Source organism: Tachysurus vachellii, chromosome 9 (genome assembly GCF_030014155.1).
Source record: "Tachysurus vachellii isolate PV-2020 chromosome 9, HZAU_Pvac_v1, whole genome shotgun sequence".
Taxonomy (NCBI): domain Eukaryota; kingdom Metazoa; phylum Chordata; class Actinopteri; order Siluriformes; family Bagridae; genus Tachysurus; species Tachysurus vachellii.
The window spans coordinates 2,743,146-2,761,764 of NC_083468.1; the positions used below are offsets into that span (position 1 = coordinate 2,743,146).

General features: G+C 37.1%; 3 protein-coding genes across 4 annotated transcripts in view; 1 reads left to right on the top strand and 2 right to left on the bottom strand.

Moving 5' to 3' along the window:
* Positions 1-1,902: 1,902 nt before the first annotated feature.
* On the bottom strand, positions 1,903-8,377 carry mthfsd (methenyltetrahydrofolate synthetase domain containing). 2 transcript variants are annotated; one of them, XM_060878827.1, is made up of 8 exons: positions 8,224-8,377; positions 8,046-8,149; positions 7,268-7,381; positions 6,706-6,819; positions 6,509-6,599; positions 5,758-5,870; positions 5,157-5,282; positions 1,903-2,707 (listed from the first exon to the last, which is right to left on the bottom strand). In XM_060878827.1, exons 1-8 carry the CDS (start codon positions 8,249-8,251, stop codon positions 2,057-2,059), a joined length of 1,341 nt encoding a protein of 446 aa, XP_060734810.1. In that variant the 5' UTR covers positions 8,252-8,377; the 3' UTR covers positions 1,903-2,056. The 2 variants fall into 2 exon arrangements, with proteins under 2 accessions (XP_060734810.1, XP_060734811.1); XM_060878828.1 differs by lacking the exon at positions 7,268-7,381 and adding an exon at positions 7,422-7,535.
* A 954-nt stretch (positions 8,378-9,331) lies between these two features.
* Positions 9,332-13,450, bottom strand: gas8 (growth arrest-specific 8). The gene is made up of 11 exons (XM_060878534.1): positions 13,329-13,450; positions 13,017-13,106; positions 12,374-12,571; positions 12,064-12,270; positions 11,659-11,713; positions 11,352-11,557; positions 10,934-11,101; positions 10,487-10,573; positions 10,160-10,369; positions 9,854-9,919; positions 9,332-9,523 (listed from the first exon to the last, which is right to left on the bottom strand). The coding sequence occupies exons 1-11, from the start codon at positions 13,329-13,331 to the stop codon at positions 9,374-9,376; spliced, it is 1,440 nt and encodes a 479-aa protein (XP_060734517.1). The 5' UTR covers positions 13,332-13,450; the 3' UTR covers positions 9,332-9,373.
* A 2,300-nt stretch (positions 13,451-15,750) lies between these two features.
* The window catches only part of LOC132851811 (dysbindin domain-containing protein 1-like), a 20,279-nt gene continuing 17,410 nt past the window's right edge, over positions 15,751-18,619 (top strand). The window contains exons 1-2 of the mRNA XM_060878832.1: positions 15,751-15,873; positions 18,067-18,210. Coding sequence (XP_060734815.1) covers positions 15,843-15,873; positions 18,067-18,210 — 175 coding nt within the window. The 5' untranslated portion in view covers positions 15,751-15,842. The remainder of the gene's footprint in view (positions 15,874-18,066; positions 18,211-18,619) is intronic.

Genomic DNA, 18,619 nt, shown 5'->3' on the forward strand with positions numbered 1-18,619 from the left:
AGTGTAAGAAAGTTCCGGCATTTTCACAAAAATTTGCCATCTTGGTGTGTGAACATATTATGTCCCTTTTATCAGTGGTGTTGCTTACAACAATATATATATAGTGGAAATTACATCTGCAGTATATAATTTACACTTCTATAGTATTTTTTTCTGTGAATTTCTGTGAATTAAAAACATCATGTTTGGGGAGTTTGGATGAGGTTTTGAACTAGAGCTACAAGTCTAATGTAAATAAGGAATAGCCATGAAAATTGTAAACATTATGTTGAAAGACTGGCTATGAGCTTCTTTTACTTGTCCTCCATATTTGTTTTTAATAAACTAGTGCAAAACCAAAGACATAACATCCAACACCAAATGAATTTTTCTTGACTTAATACAACTGGACTGTTATTTATACAACAATTTTTTATAAATATCAATTTTGGCTAAATTCTATAACGATCCAGTTTCACTTCTAAAGGTACATAATTTACTGTACTGGGGTATTTTCCCTAACAGCAAGTGAAGCATGAAAACGTATCGGAAAAGGTCAAAATGAAAACATAAAAAACGCCTCATCTTGGCTGAAACGTTCCATTCTTTGAAAATCGATGTTTCTAATTCAATCAAGAGTCACTGAAAGAAAAAAATGGAGGATTTTCACATCATTAACAAAAAGCTCTGCCAGCAGAAATGAAGAATGTATCCGGAAGAAGCTCATGTTTCAGTGTGGCATGAACCATACAACATGGCAAGGCCTGAGAGAGGATCGCAGAACCGCACAACTAAAGCAGGCCTCAAAACTTCTTAAAACAGCAGCCTTGGGTAAAACCGCCTGGAGAAAGGGATCAGGACGGATTCAAGTGGAACAGCTTTGGAATTTCTATCAGTACATAACTTGGTGGAGGTTTTTTTTCTTGTTTTTTTTTTCTTTTTGGAAGCACGTAGAGGCAGAAAGAGCTCGGACTGGCGATGTCAACGTCAGCAACGTCTCTCGTGATAAGAAAACCATTCCTTCGTCGTGTGTCACATCCAGAGTGTATGAAGTGTCCCACTTCAAACGTTATTCCTGGGATAGACTCCACCAGATCCAGGGACTATCCTGGGAACACCATGAGTGATGCGGGAATACAAACAGCACAGGATGTCTGTCTATAGCACATTACACATCTAGGCAAATTGGCCTACCTGGTTAAACTGGCATGTTTATGGTAGGGGTTTAAAGCAGAGAACCCAGAGGAAACCCATCAGGACTGAACCGAACATGCGAAACTCCACTCAGAGAGCATTTTGTGCTCAGGATAGAACTCTAGACCCTGTAGCTGTGAGGTCACCATACCGCAGATAAACCTGATATTAATACCAACCTTAATACCACTTTATGTTGAAACAACATATGCCTTGTGAGCTGCCTTATAAAAAATAAACAGTAAAAGGCCTGATCAGGTCGTCTTCTTCTGTGTCCCACTTTTCTGAATTATAGCATTAATATCAAAGTGGTCTGGAGGTGTGGATTAGTTTTCTGTAACAGTTGCATCTGATTGCAGGACAAATCACAGATTTATAATTATGCACTCATTGTTGTTGTTTTCTATAGTAACAACTCATTTACAGGGACTTGTATGGCAGACACGTTGCTATGGTGACGATTTCTGTAAGAAAATGTTCATTTACCGGTGAAGGAGTCTCCAGTGTCGGCGGGTTATTTTTTAAACACGGAGTTAAATCTGGAACTTTCTAGCCATTACAACTTAAATAATAACAAGGACTAACTTGATATCTCAGACTTCCACATCTTTGATTATGACTGTGAACGGATAAATAGCAAGTCTCGATCTTTAATCAATAAAAAATGTTAAATAATTAAAAAAAAAAAAAAAAAAAAAACTTTCATGTCATCCAACATTTCTATTCTCTGTGTTTTATTACTTTCTTGATTGAAATGTGATGATTTTTACAGGTCTACAATGTTTTGAAAATAATAACAAAGCTCATCTTTAATAAACATATTCAAAAGATTTTCTGAATTTTATTTTCCAGAAACAATTATTATTGTCGGCTCATGATCAGATCACGTTTGATGTCTAACTTCTTCCCCTGAAATCTCACACCTCTGTAACATTTTCCGGGTTTTTCCTCCAGCATCTCCTCTCCTCTGGGACCCTGTTGTTGCTGGTTGTAGTGAATGCTGTAGATTTTCCTCCTGGTTCGTTCTTGCTAAGTCTTTGGAAGCACCAGGTCTACGGAAGCTCTTTTGGTGTTTGGCTCTTTCTATGTGCAGCACGTGGTCGTTAACACAGAGCCCCTGCAGGGCATCCAGAGCCTGATCCGTGGCTCGTTCATCAGCGTACTGGAGGAACGCCCTGCGCTGTGCCCCCTGCCAGGTGAGTCTAACAGGTAGAACATCTCGCTCTCTAAGGAAACCCTTTAACTCGCTCACCCGCAGTCCAGCTGGGAGGCCACCTAAATACAGCGTGTTTACAGGAGCCTGAGGACGTTCACGAGGTTCTTCACCTGAGCCAGAACCCGGAAGTCTACCGTCTTGCCTCGGGTCGGGTTCTGAAGCAGGACTGGGATTGGGCTCGTGTTTGGGTTCATACTCCTGTTTTATCTTCACACTTTCTGCAGAGGAGACTTTCAGAGTTACGTCCTTTCCAGCCTTCTGTTCAAAGGCACGCAGTTTTTTCAAGATGGGAATTTTCTCCAGCATCTCCGCATCTAGCTGTAGACATAAAAAATAATAGTTTGTTTGTACCTTTTGAGAGAAATCTATAGAGGCTGTGTTTGTTTGTGCATTTTTGTGCCTTTTTAATACCTATTTGACTCACAGAATTAAAACTTTTAAATTTCATTTTAGGTTTAAACATTAAAATGAACAAATACTAGTCATATTTAAGTCATATACTTATTATTTTAGTCTAGATTACGTTGATTAAATAACTTCATTCGTTTTCATTGACAAAAGGATGAAAACCATTTTGTAGGCTTATTAATTCATTAAGAACCAGTCAAGAAACCTTTTGTTTAGAGTGTCTCAGGTGTTAAGACACAATAAGTGCGAACACTCACAGTTTATTCAAGACTACATTAAGTAATTTTTTTTTTTTTTTTTTTTTTTTTTTTTTTTACAATTACATGTGGGGGCACGGTGGCTTAGTGGTTAGCACGTTCGCCTCACACCTCCAGGGTTGGGGGTTCGATTCCCGCCTCCGCCTTGTGTGTGTGGAGTTTGCATGTTCTCCCCGTGCCTCGGGGGTTTCCTCCGGGTACTCCGGTTTCCTCCTCCGGTCCAAAGACATGCATGGTAGGTTGATTGGCATCTCTGGAAAACTGTCCGTAGTGTGTGATTGTGTGAGTGAATGAGAGTGTGTGTGTGTGCCCTGCGATGGGTTGGCACTCCGTCCAGGGTGTATCCTGCCTTGATGCCCGATGACGCCTGAGATAGGCACAGGCTCACCGTGACCCGAGGTAGTTCGGATAAGCGGTAGAAGATGAGTGAATGAATGAATGAATTACATGTTGTTGAAAATGTAAGAAGCTCAAGCAAACCATATTACAACAAAAAAAAGGGCTTTTGGCATTAATATTATACAGCCAACTTATTAACATGTAATTAATTCAATGAATTATAGCAGTGGTTTTCTTTTAAAACCACTTAACATTGCGTGAATCCAAAATAAAATCGAACAGATCTGACAGGAATATTAGCGTGTATGAAAAAACGTTTCCATATTTGATTAAAAATAAATTCAGTGTAGCATTTAAATGGTTTTACTAAATCAGGCAACAATAGAAAAAATATGTTTTAGGAAATGAACCACAGCTGTATGTAGCTTTTTCACTAAGACAAGGCTTTTTCTTTCACCAGGCACAAAATGGCTATTTCTATAACACAAATATTCGTATCATATTGACCCCAGACCACTCTGTTTCCATGTAAAATGAAAAGTCATGGATGCCAGAACCACAAATCTTCTGAACATCAGACTTGGCCTTCACAGAGCTCTGGATTTTGGTTGACTAAAGTGACTCAGAGCCACTACGGATAACAAACACGGTCGCTAATTCACGCAACATAAGCAAACTTGCCTTTTTAGGACGTACATAAAAATGTTTGACTTGGTTACCGCGGAAACGGAAAATAAAACAAGCGAAGATTGCAGCATGTGTTTGTTGTGAAAACAATAGGTTAGAGGGATTGTTATGGAGATGGCGTGTTACTTCTTGGGCGTATATGCAGTGCATAAGTTTGCACACCCTAATTTATTTTATTTTATTTTTTTTTCGGGGGTAAAAGAAGTAGAATTTGTTTAAACAATTTAAATATTATAAAAAAAACAGACTTTTAGTAACAAAGAGATTCTTACTAAGTACAGATGAATGTATCAGAATAATTAATCAGACAACGTGAAGGGATTTTAATGGACCGCTGATACCCAGAACTGCTTTGTTCAAACGGTACGAAATAATTTACTTTCTCTAAGCGTGTGTAAATAAAATGTAGTCCATTCTTCTTGAGGTCGAATGCAGATACTGAGAAAATGCACAGTATGAAAAATAATGTTTATATTATCAATAATTTCTTTGTTAAATTTGACTGAATATGATGTCCGTGTTTGGGAAGTGCTGTATGTGTGTTGTGTTTAGGGTTGCCAGATTAGCAAAACAAAAGTATATATAGATCAATAAATAAATTATTTTTTGCTTTTGTTCGTAGATTTACAAATTAATTTTATATATATATATATATATATATATATATATATATATATATATATATATATATATATATATATATATATATATATATATGTAATGAATTAAAAGTTTTGTCAGAAAAACTCAAATAAATAACAGTAAAATATTGTATGTATATCATTTCATTAAAATTTTTAGGTCATAATTTATAGCTATTAAATTATTAAACTGGACATTGCGAATTTCCTAGAGTTTATTCATTCAAATATAATATGCGATGAGCTGCATTTTCAATAACACAAGCCCATTTTGTGCTAAAACCTATAACAGTTTTGCACATCAGGCCCCAAGTGTCTACTTGCTATAAATCACATTTCCGCCTTCATTATTTTGTCCTCTGGGGATACAAACTTTTGCACCTACTAAATCAATAGTAATAAAACTGTACTAGCGGTCTGTGTGTTCTGATTTACCTTTGACCAAATGATGCCCTGTGGTTTGGGGATCCTACTCTCAGTCTTGATGATCCTGCTCGGTGTGAGGATGTAGTCCACGGTGAGATCGTGACTTTCTGTCAGTCCCTCTGGAATATCCACAACCTGTTAATCCCATGTGACACTTTAGTAAGATGAATTTAATGTACATTAATAATACAAATTGAGTGGTTTTGCCTGTTTATATATGACAAAGACTGGAACAGAGATACATAAAGTTCTTGTAATAAATTAGGATGTTTGTAGAACATTTTTGCTTAGAGATACACAAACTTTCACAATTAGACCAAAACTTGTGTCATGTGACCAGGACAAAACTCCTCCTCTTTGTAAAAAGACTTTAAGTTACAGCTTTACAAATCCCAGAGACTGGAGACTCCTTCCATAAAAGGTAAACAAACACATTCTGCCGTACAAGTTGTTACCATAGAAACTGTATTAAATTGAGTGCACTATTAATATAAACCTGTGACCTACTAACAGAGCTGCTGTAATAGAACATTAATCAATTCCTCCAGACCAATCAGAATGGAGAATTTGACAGTGCTCTGATATTAAAGCGTATTTAAAGGGTTCTGACCTGGCAGTCATGAACAACAGTCACAACCACCGTGGATTCGTTCACTGCTCCCATCGAGACCATCATGGCATATTCCATGTCAGCAAATCCTTCACCTTTCCCAATTCTGTAACCTGAAAAGAGAAAATAAATAAAAGTAGGAAATAAACGAGATAATTCAACCTCCTTCCATCCAGGACGAGATACTGGACCATCCACACCAGAACCAGCAGGTTCAGAGCCAGTTTTTTCCCCTCTACCATAAACTAACTAACCTCTACACTACACCGCTAGCACCCTGAGGTCTCACTAATTATCACCTGCAGTTCTGCTCCACCCTCAACATCCTGTTACATATTTTTCTAACAGTTATAATTGTATATAACTGTACATTCATTACTTACCCTACTTAACATTTGTTTATGTGTATTATCTGTACACTGTAAACTTTTACATATAATGTACATAATGCGCACATTTGCAGAATACATATAATTCTATATTTTTTTAGACATATTGTACTTTATACAACTGGCAACCACTATTCCTATTTTTCACATACTATAATTATGCACATACGATCTTACCGCTATAACTTTATTTACTGAACATATACTGACATTAATCTGCACTTGTTCCTTTGCACATTTTTTCTACTATTTGAAGTTCTGGTAGATGTTAAACAGCAATTTGTTGCTATGTACCTGTACTATGCAATGACAATTAAGTTCTATCTATCTATATATCTGTAATTAAGTCTCTAGCGGTTTACCTTTCTCTGATACAGCGACAGAACCGACAACTACCAGGTCCACGTTAACTCTCGAGTCCAAACCCACAGGAACACTGAACTCCTTAACACCCTAAAATAAAAACACAAAGAATGTCTATCAAAATTATAGAGTGAAAGGAGACATCCATGCAGCACGTGTGTGTGTGTGTGTGTGTGTGTGTGTGTGTGTGTGTCACCCGAGATGTCGAGCACACTCGCAGGTCCTCCATGGTGGCTCTATGTGGAGGAACGATTCTGTTAAACAGTCCTGTCCGTAGCCGAGGTGTCGGGACCAGCAGTGTTTTTCCAGCCTGGAATCAAAATACAGAGATGATTTTTTCCTAAAAACAGATCACAATCGTTAAAAGTTCATGCGAGATGAAATAAAACGTAAATGACGAATATGCAAGACTTTCTACAATGCATGTCAGGAAGTGTGTGAGCTCATTATTTATACCGCAGGAATGCTAAATCCTCAGTTCTGATTGGTCAAAAGGTTTGATTCGTTTTTGCAAATCAGACTTTTATATTAATGCACTGGTTCTAATATTTTAGTCTGTCCATAGCAAGTGCTGAGGTATAAAAGACTAAGCACTTGAGCACCGCATGTTATTATTAAATATATTCAATAACTTCAAAGTGCTGGCTGTGACTCGGTGGAACTCTGTCACTAGTTGATTTTCTATAAACACAAACCCCAGTGTCTTTTAATTCTTTACACAACGTACAGAAACAAAAGACTTTTCTTTATAAATTCACCTGTAGAGTTGCTAGTCGAGCTCCTTCCAGGGGTTTATCAGGATCCACTTTGACTTCACTGATTTTGGTGAAGAAGTCAAATCCCACCATCTTCCTACAGGCCCCCTGAGCTCCCTGAAGAGACCAAAAAAAAAGTAAAAGATGACCCACTTACATGTAGGACGTGAAAGCGAGCTCTCTCCTGTGGCTTATCAGGGTTGACTTTGACAGCGCTGCTGGACCGGAACTCCTGCAGGACAGAAAACCGGTCACAGGCCACTGAAGCGGCCTGTCAGTGTAGGACACATACACACACATACACACACCCACGCATACACATACACACATACACACACATACACACTCACACACATATACATTCACACACAAACACACACATACATACACACACATACACATTCACACACATACACACACACATACACATTCAAACACACAAACACATACATACATACACACACACCCACACACATATACACACACACACACACACTGTGAATCCAAAAGCAATTCAATTACTATTATTTACATAAATAAACACAGCAAATAAACTTACGTTGCAGATACAAAGTGGATAAAAAGTATGAATTAGTCTGCAAATTATTGTGGTATAAAAGAAATAAAACACCTCTGGGTGTGTTATAATAGGAGAATAAACTTATACCCAACTTTAATTTTAACGTTTGTTCCAAGACAAAGTAGACTTCAGACAAATCAGAACCTCTGATTCCTGACAGAACAATTTAACAAACCAAACAACATCAATGTGCGTCATGACCTTGAAGTTTGGGATCCTGTGGTGTACAGGTCTGGGGAAAGTGGCCAGGTCTTTGGTCTCGATGTAATCCCACACTTTCAGACGAATGTCCCATTTATTCGCCTCTAACAGAGAAGACAGCTGTTAAAACACCCCAGTAAGACATGGGGACCAGATTAATAACATCTCTTCTGCATACCTTTAGGAACAACTACAGCAGGTTCCATGGTTTAGAAACTTTAAGGCACTATAAATGACGATGACAGTAAAAACAAAACACTCCTAAATGCAGCATGTCACTGGTTTATAACCGCACTGACACAAGCAGCTGCTGCATGTCAACATAAAGCGCGCTACGGTGTCCTAAAAAGGACAAATGCGATTTCGTTTATCATTCTGTATAATTCTGAGATTAAATGGCTTTAAGATCTTTTTTTTTTCTGAGCCATTAGAAAATTGAGACTGAATAGATTCCTTTTCATCCATCCTAAAAAAAAAAAAAAACAATAATAAAAACATAAAAATACAATTTTTCTTTTTCAAATAGTACTACAATAAAGCATTGTAAGCAAATACCACAACGTTTTCTAGCGGTTCAATTTATTTAGTGTGTGTTTGTGTGTGTGTGTGTGTGTGTGTGTGTGTGTGTGTGTGTGTGTGTGTAAAAATGCTTTTTTTAAAAACACAGAAACTTTACTTTAAATAATTAAAATACAAGATACCCCGCAGGAAAGAAAATAAAGAAGAATGTTACAAAAATACCTCCAATACTGTTAAAAAATAAAAAGTTATTTATGAATTATTACAGAGTAACCTGTAATATTCTGTAGAAGCTGTAATTGGAAGTTAGACGTTTAAAGTGTCTTATTTTGTCCACCAGGTGGCGCCAAACACCAGGCTAAGCACAGGACGAACAGTTAGCGTTAAACCTCGAAATACAACAATAAACTAATCAATAATTATTATACTCCAATGTAAAAATAAAAGCATCTGTTTTCTGGAATAAAAAAACTCTACTACAAACCAAATTTGATGTCTTAAATACCAGAGAATTGCCCCCATGCTAATCCTGCTTGAGTTACTGTTATTATAATAAAACCTAGAGAAGTTTAAATAGTCCATTATCCTTATTTACATGCATGGTCATCGTTGAACTTCGGTCAGTACTGCAGTGACTCAAGGATGTTTTTCTGCAAAGAAACTATCAGTATGAATCCATAGACATGCACTGTCCTGTGTGGTGGAGTAATGGCTTTGGGTGGTGTTCCTAATAAAGTGGTATGTAAGTAGATGCTAGGACAGTAAAGTATTTATTTTTTGAAATATATTTATTGGAGCTGATTTGCAGATTAAAGCGGTGCAGACACCAAGCCAGCTGGTCCCTGACCAAGGGTTTGCTTTAATAAGCTGCTCTCCAGTGGTTTAAAGCCCAGTTCGTCTGCAGGGACGCCGAAAGCCTTCAGTTTAGCTTCATAGGTCCTCAGCAGGTCATTATGCGCCTGGGGGAAAAACAAGAGACCTTTAAAAAATTGCTTAAAATCCTGCCAATCATATTTGCAAGCACACAAACAAATCAATGACAGTTTGTCTCAGGTAGGCGTGTTTTAGCTGCCTGTGGGTGTGGCTTTTCCATCTGTTTTTCAGTTCTAATCAAATACTGTAGTAGCTAAAATACATACAAGCTATTGGTACTGGGGTACTACTGTCAAGGTGTAAGGGACATAAGCGATTCTTTAGATTCAATAATGTACCTTAAATTAAATTACTATTTTTTAATATCAGGACGAATTTCAACATATAGGAATGCTGATGCTGATGGACCTACCTACCTTACACATACGAGCCAGTTCATACTGCAGGTCCTTAATAGCTACGTTTTTCGAGTCCAACACTTCCTAGAAATAAATGCAAAACTGGATCAGAAACCTAATAATAAAAGGAAAGACTCTAGATTTTAGTTTGATATCCCACACAAAAATATTGGTCAAAATTACACGGAGCAGAGATCCAGATTAGACGTGAAGCTAAAATCCAACATCCATCAACAGCCTGACTAAAGAAACTATTGAACAATGGATTTTTATCACAAGGTAATAAGAATATGATAAAAAAAATGACAAAGGACAACCCGATACCTCCAGCTTGCGAGTCACCACATTCAGTGCACTGGGCTCTAAATTAGAGGCAGCAAGGACCTCATTAAGCTGTGCCTCTTTCTTCTCCAGGGTGTCTGTAAGAGCTTCCAGTTTCCTCTCCAGAAGCAGGTTCTTAAAGCCGCTTTTCTGCTGCACCTCTAAGATGGCCTTGGTGAACTTCTGATAAAGTTCATCACGCTCCTGCTGCACCTGAACACCAAGAAATGAGACAGAGGAGATTTTTGAGGAGAATTTATCCCTTAATAAAAAAAAAATTAATTTGGTCTCTAATTTTGCTCTCTCTCATTTTCTCTCTCTCTCTTTCACCTTACTGAATCTCTGCTCCAACACTTCATGCTCCCATTTCAGGTCCTTCAGCTCCTTATCTGCAACTTTGAGACGTGCTTTCACTCTCTGACAAAGAAATGAAACAGAATTGCTTAGAAAATGTGGTTGTGTGCAATGTAACGCTCCCAAACACACACAAAATATCATGATATCTCCATAACTTTTAGACCACAATGCTATTTAATTCTTGATTCTGATTGTTCAAAAGGTGTTGATTATTTTTCTCTTACAGCAGCTCTGAAAGCAGTCCCAACTAATAAAGGGTTTATTAATACGAACACACTGGTTTTAATACATTAACTTGTTTCGCAGTTGTTACATGTCTAATCTAATGTGTGTTAACTGTTGCTGTGCAAAGCTTGCGAATGTTTTATGCAGTAACAGAATGATAACATAACAGCGATAAAATGATGCAATTCCAGGTACCGCCAGTAAGGCTTTGTCCTTCGTATAGTTGGCGAGCTGTTTCTGGAGCTCGGACACTTCCTGTGTGGCTTTCTGCAACGGCTCAGTCAAACGCTTGTTCTGCTGCTGAACTTCAGCCATCTCCTTCTCCAACCGCTCCTCCTTCTTCTTCATGTCTGCTACTTGCTCCTGCATGACACACAGGGTTCAGAATCAAGCTGAAGTCAAACACAGATCCAATTCGGTGTGGAGTTTAAGACATAAAAACAAAACCTGCTGTTTAAAGCCGCAAAAAAAAACAATCAAGTTGGAAGTGTACTTTAGTTGTATGACTGTTTAGTAGCGATGTTAGATAGATAGATAGATAGATAGATAGATAGATAGATAGATAGATAGATAGATAGATTCATGATTTTTTTTTTTATATTTATAAGCTGACCTTAAGCGAGCTGATTTGGTTGAAGCTCCCGAGAGTGATGTCACTGTAATAGTTCTTAATATCACTAAAGGCTTTCTCGTGGTTCTTTATCAGTGTGTTAACATGGATGTTCTTCCGTTGTTCGATCTCATGGATCTCAGTCTTGCGCCTCAGGTCTTGCTGCTCTCGTTGTTTTTGCATCTTCTTCTCATATGTAGCCTCGATTTCTGTGGAGACACGTCAGTATTTTGAGATGCGTTATTTTGAGATGTTCCACTTCCCGTTACGGGTCATGGAGAGCCGAAAACATACGCTATTAATACAATACCTCGTACTTTCTCCTCAAATTCACTTCTCAGCTTGGTGATTTCTTTATCATGGCTCTGTGGAAACAGACCAGTGGATATTAAAGTGATGGTGATGATGAACAATGGTCCAGTACAGACATCTAGATTATATTTACTAAGAAAAAGTAAAGAAACTAGGCTCCTCCTCTGAGACTCCTGCTATAAGACAAAGAGTAATTCTTAAACCTCGAGACACAGAACATCACAGACTATCAAACACACTGAACTGTCTACAACTTCCAGGACTTTTAGGTGGAGCTGAATCAAGGCAAACTCCACCCCTTGGACTTCTGCCTGGAAGGTGTACCAGTACAGGATCAGTAACTTTCACCGGTGTTACACTTGGAAAGTCATGCTTCGTAGCACAAACCTTAGCATATACCCACCAATTTTAGGTTCTTGATGTAGTTCTCAGTTGAGAACTCTTGATCTTTCTGGTCCACTTTCAGGCTGCGCATGCCTCTCCTCAGCTCGTTCTCAAGATCTGCCTGCTCTTTCTCCAGAAGTTTGGTGGCAACCACTCCTTCTGTCTTAAGCTCCACAATGCTGTTCTGTTGTTCATACAGCAAGTGCTTAACCTTCTGCTTGTACACCTAAAAAAAAAAAAAACAACAAAAAAAAACATGTAAAGCATCATTTTAGACGCTTCCTTTAAGACATAATGAGTCACTGAAGAACGCTGATCATTATAAATACCCTGATTTCTGTTTGATGACTCTCTTCAGCTTCTTCCATTTCTCTTTCTCTGTTTCTAAGGTCAGCTTTCTTCTCATCCAATTGTCTTTTGGTGATCTCCCAAAAGGTGTGTATCTTATCTCTTTCAAGCTGGAAGTAATTGCGCTCTTCTCGCTCCCGGTCCAGCTCCTCACGCAGCCGGATAATGTGTTCCTCCAGCTGAGAGATAATCCAAATTAGCGGTGAATTACAGCATACAAAGTTTTGTTACAAAGCAAATCAATTGTAAAATAAATAAATAAATAAATAAATAAATTCAAAAATAAAATATTTTTTTAAAGCTGCTATATTGCAAGTGATAACAAGTGCTATCATTTTTTCATTAATGCTTCACAACATTAAATGTAACTATGAATGTATAAAAATTAGAAAGTCCTTTAAAGAGTAAAGCATATTTCTGTATTATAAAAGACACTAATGAATGTCAGGGTGGTAACAGAACTGAAACACTTAAACTAGCAAATTTTTTTCCCTTGTTTGTTATGTGTATGTTTTATATTGATGGTGTCCTAAGTCTGTAACCTAGTGAACCAGTGTTATTGTATTCATCTATAGACTTAAAAGCAATTAATTTAAGAAAATGTGTAGATTTAATAAACTTTACCTGCTCCTTCGACATGTCCTCTGTAGAAAGCCCATCGACTACAGTACTAGTCTTTCCCTTCACAGATTTTGTGCTTTTCTTTTTCGGAGGCTGAAATACATATATGTATTTTTTTTGTAAATAAATAAAAACGTAAATAAATAAATAAAGGTTTAACGTTAATTCAATAAATAAACCTTAACTATAGAATTTAGCAACAAATGCTACAGCTAGCGGTTTGTAACTAAGCTAGCGCGTTAGCTATGAAATGCTTTTAACGCTTTAGATGTTTAGTTGATATATTTTATTTGTTCAGAGTACATTTATACTTACCATAATGTTGTTTTATTTAAATAATATCGTCACGGCATATAAAGAAATTGAGATGCCGAGTACCTCTGTGTAGAAATACATAAATACAAAAGAGTGTCATGGCAACAGAAACTCCACAAATCTCGCGAGAAGAGAGATTCTTGTAAAGAGAGAGAAGTTCCAGCAGATGGCGCTGTTGCTCTGGGATATTTTGGAAGGTGGTCCTTTTCAATTATTTTTCTTTTTCTTTGTCAAAAACGCTATATAAATACAAATGAATTAAATTAAAATGAACAAATTCATGTTTGCTTGTTTATCTTTTAATTATTTTCCAGCTTAAAGTTTGACATGCCATGTGTTCCTAGAAGCGTTTCCCATCTCTCTATAGATGGATATTTAACTTACTGTCGCCTATTAAGTCTGGTCATTTCTCATTTGACTGGATGTTTTTTTGTGTTTCACACCAGTCTGTTTAAGCTCTAGAATCTTCTTTGTGTGAGAAATCAGCAATTTGAGAAATAATTAAACTAGTCCATCTGATAGCAACAAGCATGTCATGATTAAAGTCAGGATTAAAGTCACTGAGGTCACTGAGATTTTCCATCATTCTGATGTTTAAGGTGAACATTAAATCTTAATCTTTTGACTCTAATCCGTGTGATCATTTTAGATTAAATTAGGTTAGATTGGATTAGATTAGATTAGATTCAACTTTGTCATTACACATGTACGAGTACAAAGCAACGAAATGCAGTTTGGCGTCTAACCAGAAGTGCAGTGCAAGCTGTACAGTATTAACAGTATTTACAGTATGAGTGCAATATTTACAGTATTTACAGTATGAGTACAGTATTTACAGTAATTACAGTATTAGTGCCGTATTTACAGTAAGAGTACAGTATTTACCGTATAGTACAGTATTTATAGTAATTACAGTATTAGTGCCGTATTTACAGTATTTACAGTATGAGTACAGTATTTACAGTATGAGTACAGTATTTACCGTATGAGTACAGTATTTACAGTATTTACCATATGAGTACAGTATTTACAGTATGAGTGCAGTATTAGTACAGTATTTACAGTATGAGTACAGTATTAGTACAGTATTTACAGTATGAGTACCGTATTTACAGTATTTACCGTATGAGTACAGTATTTACAGTATATGTACAGTATTTACAGTATGAGTATAGTGTTAGTACAGTATTTAAAGTATGAGTACAGTATTTACAGTATAAGTATATTATTTACAGTATGAACAGAATAATATACAGATGAATATGCCATGGATATACAGGAATAGATATACAGATATCCAGGTTGGTTGCTATAGACATGAAATATACACTGTGTTATATATTATATATTTTATGGACAAATATACAGGTGCTACTGACATAATATACAGAGGTGGGTGTCACCGGGATGCAGAGTGCAGTAATCAGAATCAGAATCAGGTTTATTGGCCAAGTGGGTTGACACACACAAGGAATTTGGTTCCAGCTTTTTGTGACTCTCAAACGTACAGACATAAATAACACTATACTATACCTATACTATACAAACTATACAAGAAAATGCAGACGATGTGATACAATATAGACAGTGTGAGAAGTGCATGGTAGAGCAAATAACAATATTGTGTAATATTTTATTTTGTGCAATATACAGCAGCAGTAGTGTGTGTAACCTATGTACAGACGATGTGATAACTGACAGTTCTGATAATGCAGTCCTTGTAGATATGAAGTGGGAATATAATTATGGTGAGTTGTTAATCAGGGTGATTGCCTAGAGAAAGAAACTGTTCCTGTGTCTGGCAGTTTTGGTAAGCAAAGTTCTGTAACGCCTGCCAGAAGGGAGAAGCTGAAAGAGGTTGTGTCCAGGGTGTGAAGGGCAAAATCTGTAGTGAATTTTACTGCCCGAATTCTGGCTCTTGTGTCGTACAAATCCTGGGGAGTGGGCAGGGGGGCAGGTGTCACTTTACTGGTAAGGTGACAGCCTTAGTTAACAAGCTGTTCCTGTCTACTGGTTCTTGTCCAGAGGCTCCTGAAGCACCTACCGAAGAGAAGGGGGACAAACAATCTTTGGGCAGGGTAAGAAGAGTCTAAGAATGCTGTGGCTCAACACAGACAGCGTTTTCTTTGGACGTCCTCAATGGCTGGAATTTAAACTCCTGTGATGCTCTGGGTGGTTTTCAGTTGCAGTGCCTTACTGTTTGTCTTTCTCTTAATCTCTCTAAAACTATCTGTATTCTTCATTTTCCAGTATCATTCACGATGATTTATACATCTCTCTCCCTCCCTCTCTCTCTCTCTCTCTCTCTCTCTCTCTGTGCTGAATGGGTGGGAGTGCAGAAAGAAAGGAGGACCAGTAGGCGTGTAGGAGGTGGAGAAAACAGAGGCGAGTGTTTCTCTGTAACAATCCAGTAGGAGTCGATGCTCATTTCCACCTTCTCTCGTTTGCTTTGGGGTTCACACACATCCACATGCGGCTGCTGTAGACAGCAGCTTCAAACACTTGGTGTACTGGATGGAGGCACAAGGAGGGGCAGGTAGCCCAGGTAAGGAACATCTATCCTTTCTAGATCTTTTCTAAAACTTATTGTCATGACTTGTTACAGATTACTGTCTCAGATATACAGAAACAGAGATACGCACACTTGTACACTTATAGCTGGCGTTTTCACCATCTTTACTGCTGACTGTAATAAAACGACATATTAGATTAGAATTGAACCAAACTGCTGTATATATTTGTGGTGTCTTAATTGTCACAATTTTAATTTATCAGTATTCAAAATGCAAATTAATTACAACAAGAACCGATTGTACCAAAAGAAAGCCATATATAAATGAAGTGTTATGAAAATAGTCAATCATTCTATTCTACATAAAATCTTTTCAGAATCAAAATCGTTTCTTTAGATTCATTTTAGTTGCCATTTTCTTTTCCAAATGGGTTTCCAGGTCAAATCTCATGCGGGTAATTTTTTTGATAACTCAGCTAACTACTTTCCTCTCAGCTATAAATAAACGTAGGATTTAAATCTCATTTAATCCCTCACATCAATCCCTGTGTATTTTTTTAAACACATAAATTAGTATTTTTTTTTATTTTGTTTTATTTTGCAATATTTCACTTTTCATTTACGACCAACTCTAATCCTGTGTGTCTGGTTGACACTTTAGAAATGTTTGTAAAGTTGTGTTATAATTGTTGACTATGACGTTTCCTGTTGGTGTATATTTACTTCCAGTATTTAACAGTATTTCTTCTGTTATGGGGGATTTTCCCAGTTTTCTTTGCCTTATTTATATACAGAGAGAAAAAAGAAAAGCTGTTAAAGGAAAGACTGTTTGTATTCGCTATAACGTAACAGATAGAAGGAAAAAACTTAAATTAAAAAAAATTGTTTATTTACAAAACATCTTTGGGTAATTGCTGTGATATAAAAGGAATAAATCATTCACAATGGTGTAGGTTACTTTCTAAAACATCTCCTCTTTAAACAACACCATCAGCCTGATATTTGACTATTGTTTGAATCTGTTCGTTAAAGACGTTTATGAAGAATCTACTGACCAAACAGGCTTTCAGACTAATATTACTGACCCGAAAACATAGCTATAAAATCAGCTTGTACATGAGCGATCATGAAAGCAGCTCGATTTATGTAGCAGGGATGTTAATCTTGTGTGCAATGTTGTTTTGGATGCAGTGACACAGCTGACTGTGGTCACTGGGAGGTCTGATTCAGGTTAAGTCATGCGTGAGCGCTGGAGCTCACACCACTGTTTGCTTCTGTTTAAAAAAAGAATTGCCATGGCTTGTTTACTGAAGCCTACAGTGAAGCACAATACACACAGCCCAGCATGCGTTCTCTCTCTTAGTGCTGACCTGACAGGTAGTAGGCAAGCATGTGGTGGATTTGAGATTTATTTGCTTTTTTCCTAAGGTACAGTTTAGTCCAAATGTCTGTAAGCAATGTGTAGGAAGAATTGAGATTTTTTTTGCTAATGAACGTGGTACCAAACTGAAGTACATCCAGAATGCATGCTGATGAGCATCTCAAGCTTATCACTATTGATTGGTTCAAAAAGAGCAGATTTGCATGTTCTCATAAATATACATTACAGATTATAGACCTCGATACTCAAATAAAAAAAACCCAGAGCTTTAACCACTTAAGCATTTACACAATTACTAGTGGAACCTGTTCTTCCAAAACAGATATCTAATGGCCCTGATATATTAGACGTTTCCATATACTGTATGAACTTACAGCATAAGTTCAGGCTGATTTACTAACGACATCTACAAAGGATCGAGTCTTCAAGTTTAATTAGCTTTCATTTGTAAATTTAGCCAGAGGTGATCATGGTGAGTAAAAACCTCCTGAGATACCAAAGGAAAAAACTTTGAGAACAATCAGACACCTAGGTGGAGAAACCTCTGAGACCAGATAGTGGGTTTATAAATCATTACAGTATACAGGTAGTAAAAACCGAAAGGATATTGAGGTCCTGAGTCCTGGAATGAGTCTTTATGAATACAGCTGCAGTGCTAAGAAGGTAAAACTCTTTTACCTCAGAACAGGTTCTGTGCATGTCTTTTCTAATGCACTGAAAAGCAGGTAAAATATTTGTAGCATAGGAAACCAAAAATGAAAATATTAAACACAGACACAAAATCAGTTCATCAGCACAAAAACCGCACTACTAAGGAAAACCTTTTTTTATCACTTCTCTTTCAGATGACACTAAAAAAGGACAGAATCTGCTGAAGCCCTCGATGTCAGGAGAATTATCGAAAGAACATTCCCAGCATTCCAGAATTGAGGAGGACAGAGTCATTCCCGGACACACCCCAAGCCTGCTGCATGTCACTGATAGACGGCGTAAGTTCTGGGGTTAAAAGTGGGAAGATTGGATCACCTTTTTTTTTTTTGGTCAATTCCTAAATTCGGTGATGTTAGTTTAGGGATTCACAGTTTAGTGTTACCCCAAAGAAGCATTATTTTAGCCATCACTTTGTCGGCTATCTAGCCAGCTAATGTCAGTAGCCACAGCTTGCTAGGTTACGTCAGATAATACAGTTTGATGGAGTTGAGTGACTTGAGCTTTAAATTTTAGTAGAGTGTCTAGCCTGTGGAGACACTTTCTTCTGGAGAGTGTAGGTATTAAAATATTATAAAGTAGTTTGCTAAATTTTTTGGTGGAATTTTAAAACTATTTATATTTTCTTGTTATTCACCAAGTTTTTCAGAGTAGCGCATCAGAACTAGCTAGCTAGAGAGTTTTCAAAAT